At 46.2% G+C, this 10915-nt stretch overlaps 1 protein-coding gene across 1 annotated transcript; it reads left to right on the forward strand.

The window, feature by feature from the left end:
• The first annotated feature begins 6286 nt into the window (after positions 1–6286).
• HTR1D (5-hydroxytryptamine receptor 1D) lies at positions 6287–7420 on the forward strand. The gene has a single exon (XM_030219240.1). The coding sequence runs from the start codon at positions 6287–6289 to the stop codon at positions 7418–7420; it is 1134 nt and encodes a 377-aa protein (XP_030075100.1).
• Positions 7421–10915: the final 3495 nt, after the last annotated feature.

The raw sequence follows: 10915 nt of genomic DNA on the forward strand, positions 1-10915 counted from the left end.
CTTTGTTTCAGTCAGGTGCCACAGATGGAAAGGAGGGGAATTAAAGGTTTGAGGAGATCCCCCCCCCCCCACACCAATTTCATTAGGTGCCACAAAAAGGAAGGAATGAGAATTGGAGGGTTGTCAGGAAAGAGTTTTTTTGTTTCATCAGGTGCCCCCCCCAGGGAAGGAAGGGAGGGAGGAGGGGAGGCATTTTTGTATTTTGCACAGTAGCGTAGCCAGAGTTTAATTTTTAGATGGGCCTGGAGGTGGACTGAGTGGGCACAGGCCTCGCATTTCCTCTCCACCCGCTACCACCACCCCCCGCCCGCTTGCCTGCCCGCCGCCGCATTTCCTCTCCACCTGCTACCCTCCCCCCCATGACAGCCCGCTGCACATGGTCAGTTCTGGTCATTTTTACTGACCTGAAGCGCCGTTCTCCCTCCAGCACCGGAGATTCCCATAGCCAGCCTTCTGCCAGTGCACGTCGTCGGAGCCTCTTCTCTGGCGCGTCCCGCCTACCCTGCAACTTCCTGTTTTCCGCAAAGGTGGGACACAGGAAGTTGCAGAGTAGGCGGGATATGCCTGAGAAGAGGCCCTGACGACGCGTGCTGGCAGAAGGCTGGCTATGGGAATCGCCGGGCTGGAGGGAGAATGGCGCTTCAGGGCACTAAAAGTGAGCAGACCACACAGATGGGGAGAGCGGGCAGAAGAGGCTAGTCGGGCTTGGAGCAAAAGTGGCTGGGCCTGGGCCCGTCCAGGCCCACCCATGGCTACACCCCGGATTTTGCAGTTAGTTGTTAGCTCTGAGCATAGGCGCCGACTCCGTGGGTGCTGTGGGTGCTTGAGCACCCCCAATATTTCACCCACCGGAAGTTCCCTTCACCAGCCCAGAATTTTAAATGTCTCTCCCTCCCTCCCTCCCTCCCTTCGAGTTCCAGGCCCCCTCCCTCCGAATTTTAAAAGTCATCTTACCTCGTCGGGGTTACGGCGGCAACAGCAGTGAAAAGCGTGTAGATTCAGCGCTTCAGCCTTCCCTTCTCTCAGCTCTGGTCCCACCCTCATTTCCTGTTTCTGCAAGGGTGGGACCAGAGCTGAGAGAAGGGAAGGCTGAAGCACTGAGCCTGCACGCTTTTCACTGCTTCTGCCACCGTAACCCCAACGAGGTAAGATGACTTTTAAAATTTGGAGGGAGGGGGCATGGAACTCGAAGGGAGGGAGGGAGGGAGTGGGGCCCTGGAACTCGGAGGGACCCTGGAACTCGGAGGGAGGGGGGAGAGCCTCGAACTCAGAGGGACCCTAGAACTCGAAGGGAGGGAGGGGGCCTGGAACTCGAAGGGAGGGAGGGAGGGAGGCCTGGAACAGGGAGGGTGGGAGGGAGGGCCTGGAACTCAGAGGGGGAGGGGGGCCTGGAACTCAGAGGGAGGGAGGGACTGGAACTCGGAGGGAGGAGAGGCCTGGAACTCGGAGGGAGGAGGATGGGGAGGGGGATGAGAGGGAGGGGGGAATGCACCACCTGTAAATAAAAAATAAAATTCAGCACCCCCAATCATTTTCAAAAGTTGGCTCCTATGGCTCTGAGCACAGTTAGATTTATCTTATCGCAGCTATCACTGCACAAAAGTTTTAGCTGGGTAGTACCACTTCTCCCTGGTCCCTTTGCACTTTTTCAGCAGCTAAATTTAGCTGTTCATCCTCTGTCCACTTGACTAGAACTAATGGAACAGAGCCATGAGCATTCATTAGTAAACATTTGGTTCCTTAATGCACCTTAAAGATTGGAGTAAGTGAAAAATTGAATTAATAAATGTATAATTGATTTCCACACATTATAAAGTTCCAGGTACCTTTAAAAATGTATTACAACGAATAAGTGAAAGGAACCCAGAAAACATGGGAACAAAGCCAAATGAACTGGAAACAGATCAAAAGTTTTTAGCCTGTGCACATCCTTGCAATCTAACTAAGTCCTGAAATTAGGTGACTAGGCCCTTTGAAAAGTTCTTTTCTTCTACCCATTTGGTCTTATTGGAGGATCACCATGATTTCTTTACCTGGTTTTCCTATACTGTATATCAGAAGCACACTGACCATTGCAACAACAAGGCAATGACCAAGGGCCCACAGCAGTGAGGCACACTCTTCCCTACCCTCATCTAATCACTTTTGATAGGTGATTAGGGGCAGTGGCGTAGCTACATGGGGCTACGGGGGCCTGGGCCCCGCTAGCGGGGGTCCCCAAACCCCGCCAGCTGAAGCATTGTCCATCGCCGGTCTCTGTCACCACCGCATTGCCTTCCCTGCTCTGGTCTTCCCCTCACATCCTGCATGTTCCTTTTAGTGAAATTGGGCATGCTCAGTTTCACTAAAAGGAGCGTGCCGGACGTGAGGGGAAGACAGAGCAGGGCAGGCAACGCGGCAGCACCGGAGACCGGCGCTGGCCAACGCTTCAGCTGGCAGGGGTTAGGGACCCCCGCCAGCCAAGGCATTTGCTGCGGCAGTGGGTGGGAAGCGGCAGGGGGGAGCGGCGGCAGGGCAGTAGACCAAAATGTGCCCCCTCACTTTGGGCTCTGGCCCCCTCCCACTTGTATAGGGGCCCATAACTCTTGTTGCTCAGAGGCTCAGATCACTGTCAGTCTACCCCTGCTGTATATACTGCAGTGACTTCCTCAGGCCAAGAGCAGTTCCATCCAGGACAACTGCCACTGTTGTAATTCGCCTGCCAGCTGTCACCATAAGAGCTGTAGCTGACCTTTCCTCCCATTAGGACCATGAATGTTCCTTCAGCAGCGTTTTCAGCCCAGTCAATCTAGAATGTAGAACTCTGAATCAGAAATCAGTCTAATAGACAGTCTAAATAGACTTCCTGAGCCGGTATGTCAAGCTCCATCTCTGGCCGTCTTCAAATCTAAGCTAAAAGCCCACCTTTTTGATGCTCCTAACCCTTATTCACTTGTTCAGAACCCTTATTTTATCATCCTCACTTTAATATTCCCTTATCTCTTGTTTGTCTGTCCTAATTAGATTGTAAGCTCTGTCGAGCAGGGACTGTCTCTTCATGTTCAAGTGTACAGCGCTACATACGTCTAGTAGCGCTATAGAAATGATAAGTAGTAGTAGTCTTTGGGATTCCGGAATCTTGCTGCTCTTTGGGGTTGTGCACGGAATCTTGCTACTCTTTGGGATTCTGGAATCTTGCTACTCTTTGTTCTTATCCCTTATTTGTCCTGTTTGTCTGTCCTAATTAGATTGTAAGCTCTGTCGAGCAGGGACTGTCTCTTCATGTTCCAAGTGTACAGCGCTGCGTATGTTTAGTAGCGCTTTAGAAATGATAAGTAGTAGTAGTAGTAGTAGTCTAAACCAGCATAGAAAACTGTAGCTTGAACTAGAAATTATTATTATTATTATTATTTATGACATTTATATCCTGCATTAGCCTAAGTAAAACTCAGGTTCACTGTGGCTTACATAACAATTAGAAAAGCATGAACATGTTCAAAATATATTAACAGAAAGTAAAATACATCATATAATGTGTAAAATTTGAGTTAGGAACAGATGTAATGAAATACTTAGGGGTCCCTTTACTAAGGTGCACCAAAATATGGCCTGCGCTGGTGTAGGCACGTGTTTTGGACACACGAAGATCCATTTTTCAGCGCACCTGTAAAAAAAAACTGCCTTTTAAAAATTTTGGGTGAATGTGCAGCAAAATGAAAATTGGCGCATGTCCATTTTGGGGTCTGAGACCTTACCGCCATCTATTGACATAGCGGTAAGGTCTCACGTGTTAACCGGGTGGTAAAGGTCTACGCGAGTAGAATGCCTTTTACCGCCCGGTTAGCGCCGCGCGGCAGAAAATACAAATTATTTTCCGGTGTGCATAGTGGACGCGTGTAAAAAGGAAGCTGCCACCTGGGCCATGCGGTAGCCAGGTGGTAATTCCAAATTGACACATGTTGGGTGGGTGTAGGCACTTACACAGCTTAGTAAAAAAGCCCCCTACCTAAATTAATCTACATAATTGAAATATGGAGGGAAAAGGTAACGGGCTAGGATTTTACTGGGATAGACAGGATTAGTGGGAGGTGGGATGAGGTAAAAATGAATGCCATGAGTTTATTTGAGAAGAGGGCTTATTTCCTTAAAGGCTAGACTGAAGAAGTGAGTTTTCAATGGACTTCAATAGAAATCAAACAAAATAAAACATGGAAAAGAAAATAAGATGATACCTTTTTTATTGGACATAACTTAATACATTTCTTGATTAGCTTTCGAAGGTTGCCCTTCTTCGTCAGATCGGAAATAAGCAAATGTGCTAGCTGACAGTGTATATAAGTGAAAACATTCAAGCATTACTATGACAGTCTGACAGGGTGGGAGGATGGGGGTGGGTCGGAGGTATGCATGGGGACATCAAAGCATACCATTGATATTCTAACAGGCTGGGTGTGGATAGGTGAGGGGTGGGATGATCAACAGAGACATACAGCTTTATGGTTTATAATGGGCTAGGAACCCCAGATCCTTGTTAAGTCCTTTCTGTTGGGTGTTAAAATATTCAATCATTCTGACTTCAAAGGTCTTACGTTCTTGTATGGTTTTAAAGTTACCTTTCAGGATTCTCACTGTGAAGTCACTGGTACAGTGTCCTGGTCCTGTAAAATGCTGACCAACAGGGGTGGGAGCCCTACTGGCACCAGTATTGTTCATGTGATGTCTATGTAAATTGAATCTTGTCTTAAGCATCTGGCCTGTTTCTCCAATATAGCATCCTTCGTTACATTTTTTACACTGAATGATATGTACCACATTGGAAGATGAGCAAGTGAAAGATCCCTTTATGTTGAATATCTTTCCTTTGTGGATGACTGTGGGGTCCTGTGAAATATTTTGGCATAGTTTGCAACTGGATAAATAATCATCAGTACGTTTGATGGTTTTAGGTAAGGAGTTCCAAATTTTAGCGCTTTGATATGAAACCTAAACCTCCTGTTCCATTGGACTCCGCTTCAACTATTTCCAAACACCTATTCAGTGCATGCGGTAACTTTGTTCTTTTTTAAAACTATGATTGTTTTGCACATCCTGTCTCTTTCTTTCTTAACACACTGCGTTTTGTGTCTTTAGCATAAATGTTCCAGACCAAACATCAGCTGATGACGTTCTACACTTCATTGACGCTGTCTCATACTGCAGCTCTTCCTAACCATGCACCTTCTGGGACTAAAGCAGGAGCATTGAAGCAGTGCAAAACAGATGAGGATCACACTCTGTCAATGATTACAAATGCAGACCTGAACTACCTCTGTGAGGGTCAATGCGGAACTGCTGTTAGATTACAGGAAGAAGCCTTAAAGAATGCAATGGACTGTACCCTTGAAATCTAAGAGAAAGTCTGGGGAATACTGTGTTTCTGCCCTTAACTCTGGGGAGATTCAGGATGAGCACAGCCTCTCAATTGCTATGGATTACACTTCAATACACTGATTCAACAGTAAATAAATATTATAGGTATACTTTGTAGGAAACCTACAAGACAATATGCACATGAGTACATAAGCACTGCCGTACTGGGACAGACTGAAGGTCCATCAAGCCCAGTATCCTGTTTCCAACAGTGGCCAATCCGGGTCACAAGTACCTGGCAAAATCCCAAAAGAGTAAACAGGCTTTATGTTGCCTATCCCAGAAATACTCAGTGGATTTTCCCAAGTCCATCTTAATAATGTCTTCTGGAATTTTCTTTTAGGAGATTATCCAAACCTTTTTAAACCCTGCTAAGCTAACTGCTTTTACCATTAGATAGCAACATTTTAGTGTCTAGATTATTAAGAAGAAATGTAATAGATTGTATCGCACATATGGTTATAAATGTTGTTTTTTTTTTCAAGTCAACAGTCAATGAATGCAATGACTAGTACATTCCTCTTTTTATGATGCATGGCAGGAAGAAGCAATAATTTCAGCCTGTTCTGTGCTAAAAAACACTACTTCAAAGAATTTTATTAGTATGTTGTAATAGTTGCAGAAAAGTCCTAGCTCATGGCAGATCTAAACTACTGCTTGGTATGTGTCAGAATACCTAATGTGCTGTATCAGAATATGCTAATATACATTGTACTAAAATACATTAAGATAGAGCACATTATTACACGCCTGGTTTCTTAGTGCACTAGACATTGAGTTATCAGTACTGCACAAAAAACCATGCAAGACAGCAGATAAAAGAGCTTTATAAAAATGGTAGATGTTGCTAGCTGCATACAGTGAATAGAATTATTAGTAGTTGCCAATTGGGGATAGAATGAACCACTATAACCAATCAGATGATGTGTTTCTTCATACTTCGGCAAACAAGTCACTAAATTCCTCAGAAATTATGGTGACCTGGGATGATGCCACAATCCTAGGACTCAAAGTTTCTCTGGCCGTCATCCTGTCCCTCATAACTCTGGCAACAATTTTTTCCAACGTCTTTGTAATCATTACCATTTTTGTCACAAAGAAACTGCGTACGCCGGCAAACTATCTGATTGGATCCCTGGCTGTAACAGATCTCCTGGTCTCTCTCCTGGTGATGCCCATTAGCATCGCTTCCACTGTCAGCCAAACGTGGAACTTTGGACAAATTATGTGTGACATCTGGTTATCGTCAGACATCACATTCTGCACAGCCTCAATCCTGCACCTGTGCGTCATTGCTTTGGACAGATATTGGGCCATTACAGATGCGCTGGAATACTGCAAGCGAAGGACAGCAGGGAGAGCAGCTGTTATGATTGCTGTGGTCTGGATCATCTCTATTTGTATCTCTATCCCGCCACTCTTCTGGAGACAAGCCAAGGCTCACGAAGAACTAAAGGAATGCAGCGTGAACACAGATCAAATCTCCTATACCATCTACTCAACTTTTGGAGCCTTCTATATCCCCACAGTGCTGCTGGTTATACTTTATGGTAAAATCTATGTGGCGGCCCGCTCCAGGATTCTTAAACCGCCGTCTCTGTATGGAAAGCGATTTACCACTGCCCATCTCATTACTGGTTCCACAGGGTCTTCTCTGTGTTCCATGAGCTCCTGCATTCATGAGGGACACTCCCATTCTGCTGGCTCCCCAATATGCATCAATCATGTTAAAATCAGATTTGCAGACAGTGTCCTAGAAAGGAAGAGACTCTCGGCTGCACGGGAAAGGAAAGCCACAAAGACTCTGGGGATAATTCTTGGAGCCTTTATTTTCTGTTGGCTCCCATTCTTTGTGGTAAGCCTGCTAATGCCCATCTGCAGTGAGTCCTGCTGGTTTCACCCAGTCCTCTTTGACTCGTTCACGTGGTTGGGTTATTTAAACTCACTTATTAATCCAGTCATATACACAGCTTTCAATGAAGAATTCAAACAAGCATTTCAAAAGCTAATAAGACTCAAAAAATGTTATTAACACCTGACACCATCTCCTGTCAATAATCATTTGGATAGGATCTCGTAAAACATTTCCTCCATCTCAATAGTACTAGATCTCTGACCTGCTCATAGATTAATCATTGTCTGGAGAAAGGTTGAGCTTGGACATACATCACCAAGAGCTTAATTCCAGGAACATTACCTGTAGCTGCTACTAGTGATATTTCAAGTCCCTCACAGAGATTGTCTTCACTATTAATGTGTATCAGTTTAAACACAATGCAGAAGGTTTGGAATAAAAGAAAAGGAATGAACCAAGGTAGAAATTGTCATTGAATTTTGTTGACAATACGTACGTTCCAGGGGCCTTAATGGTCTCAGTGCAGTAAAATGCCATAGTAAAAACCAAAAATGAATTCTATATGTGCCCATAAAATCACTGAGAGGGAAGGACTATTGCAGGCATTAGATTATTTATCAAGAGCTAAACAAAGCGAGTTGTGAATAGAGTGTAAGAGGGAGAACACGTGAATTAATGAGTGAGGAAAGTGTGAGCCAAAGTCTGAATGAATTTGTGAGCAGAGTGTGAATGAATGACAAGTACAAACCAGAAAACATAAAGAAGAGATCAAGATGTTTGGTTTACATTTAAATACAGGGCAATCCAAGCCTGAAAATCAATGTGCATTTATTTGGAAAACACAGGTACAGATGGTCAGAGTTGAGGGAAAAGAGCCATGAGGACCAATGATATATGTGACAGTAGCAGACAAACACTCAACCCCTCACTAGATGGCTACATGCTTAGCATATACTTTACTGTGAGGGAAGAGAGGAGAAAGAAGACAAGGTGCCCTCACAAATGAGGATCAGTCCAAGGAAACAAAAGGAGGGAGCAAGGACCTTTGCTGACAGGGAGTCAGCCCCAGAGAGGAGGACAGAGGCAGGAGACACCTGATTGATAGAAGAGTCAGTCCCAAAAAGGTGAAAAGGAGGTTGCCCCTCCTTAACAGGGGCCAGTCCTAGGGAGGAAAGGATCAGTCAATGATGAAATGTTAGCCGACCACACCAGGAAACATTTGAGTGGACTGGGGAGAGGAATGAGGTGTAGGTCAGCTTTCTCTCTTCCACACCTCCTTCTTCCATCCCTACAGGAATTAACCCCCAGACAACCCCAACTTCTATTCCCCACCTCCCTAAACTCAACCCCAGCATGCTCCTCTCCATATCCTGACTGCAGCACTCCCTTCTCACTACCCCCCTCATCAGGCCTAATCCTAACCCTAGAACTTTCAATTCTTCCTAGACATAACCTCAGCATTTTCATTCACTCAATGCAATTCCATCCACATTTATATTTCACTTCTCCAAGCATTCAGCTCCTTTCTTACCTGTCCAGCATTTACCCACTTTCACATCAGACCCCAAGCATTCACCCCCTTTTGCAAATTACTTCCAGGTATACACTCCCTCCTCACCTTGCCCTCCCCATTCAGCATTCATATTTTCTCCCTCCCCCCAAATCACTCACAAAATTATAGCTGTGGTCTGGGGTTGTTCCAAGTACAGCATTTCATCCTGTAATCCTAGCTGGCAGCAGATGACTCCTTTGAAGATGCTAGACTTGATACAGCATAGCAAAGAACCCTTTACTTTCTGCTATAGTCCCTAATCTTCTGTTCTCTCCTCACCTTTTTATAGGGTGAGGAAGAGAGCAGAAAAGTGAAGGCCTGGAGCAGGGAAAGAAAAGGTCTATTTTCCTATTGTCTATGGTTTACCTGATCTAGCCTATTCCCTGTAGCAGCCTGGAATGGGCTGGAAGATGAAGAAAAGATTTGGTATGCAAGGCAGCCAAAATGTCTACTGCTGGATTTCTGCCAGCCTCTGCCTCACCATGAAGCATTATGTCACCCGCCACAGTGATCTCAAGGGCAGCATCAAGGACTATAAATATCCCTATGAATTGGGGATCTAAATCAAGAATTAGAATTGGACAAAAAAAGGTATCCCTCCTGAAAATGATGCCCAGATGATCAGAAACATGTTTGCCTGCGCCCCAGGTGCTAATTGCATGCAAATGCATGTAAATGAGGGTCTCTCACATTCCTCCCTCAAGGTCAGCGGGCAGTGCGCCAAACAAGGGCACTACTCCCACTGCAAACCCTACACCATCTTGGGGCTGGCGTTAGGGTTTGGAGGAATGAGGGAGACCAAGAGGTTTTTCCTGGACCTGTCAAACCTAAGCCTGTCAAACCTGACAGAAGAGTCCCCCCCCCCCTGCTCAGGCCCGGCCAGATCCGACTTGACAACCTCCCTGACAGAAGACAACCTGATGATCCCCCGCCCCTCCTGACAGAAGAGACCTCCCTGGTAGTCTAGCAGCCCCGAACTCCCCTGTACCTTCAAATGGCACTCCCTCCTCCTTCCAGCGCCACCTCCAAAATGGTAGCGCCCTGCCCAATGCATCCTTTGATATGCTGGGTGGGGCTTTGCTACCATTTTGGAGGCAGTGCTGGAAGGAGGAGGGACGGGGGTTCAGGGCCACTACACTACCAGGTCCACCGGACTTCCAGCCTTTTCTTCTGTCATGGAGGGGGGGATCAGGTAAGGGGGGCACTAGACCACCAGGGAATGTCTCCTGTCAGGGGGGTCAGGTCATCTTCAGTGGGGAGGGGGGTTGTCGGTTCAGGTCTGGCCGCATCGAGGGGGGGTCTGCTCTGTCTGGTGGGGGGGGGGGGGTTATGGAGGTCTACTGGACCTCCAGCCCTTTGGAATATTTGACAGGTCTGGGTTGTTGTTTTGTTTTGTTTTTGACAGCTGGAACCTGTCAAACAACTGCAAATAGGATGGTGCCTTGGGCACATGCTCGGGAACAATCCTTCCGCAGAAGTACCGCTACGATCAGAGCGCTGCTCCAGCGCTAATTTTAGAGGCTGTTTGGAACAGCTTGGGGCTTCCGATCATCTGCGCCCTGAGCAACTTGGCAGCTGGGTTCTAGAATCGAGCAGATTAGATCAGCCATGTGGTGTTCATCATCTGCCTTCATTTGCAGATCTCACTCTGCCACCACAGGTCGTAGCTTCATTTTTCATTTCATTTTTAGAAATTTTTATTAAGTTTTAATAACAGGGGTAGGAGATACAAAGAGGCGTATTTTCAAAGCACTTAGCCTTCCAAAGTTGCACAGGTTTCTATGAACCTTTGGAAGGCTAAGTGCCTTGAAAATATGCCTCGAAGTAGAAGAAATAATCAGGTAATCACACCAAAGAATATCAGGGCACAGGTAACAGAGGGAGGAAAAGGAGGAAGGTAGGGGGGAAGCAATTTAGGAATGCATTCAAAGCAAAACCTGCAATTTACACTCGAGTACTATGAAGAACTCTTGTCGTAGCTTCCCCTCGTGGCACTGTACAAGATCGTCACGCGCCGGCCGTCCAGCCGCTGCAGTCTGATTGGACAGACAACATCCGTAACAGTTTAAAAGTCATGCAAGGCTGCCTTCCATCACTTTTAAACTGTTACTGAACGCCGC

The sequence above is a fragment of the Microcaecilia unicolor genome, chromosome 11, assembly GCF_901765095.1.
Source record: "Microcaecilia unicolor chromosome 11, aMicUni1.1, whole genome shotgun sequence".
NCBI classification, from domain to species: Eukaryota; Metazoa; Chordata; class Amphibia; order Gymnophiona; family Siphonopidae; genus Microcaecilia; species Microcaecilia unicolor.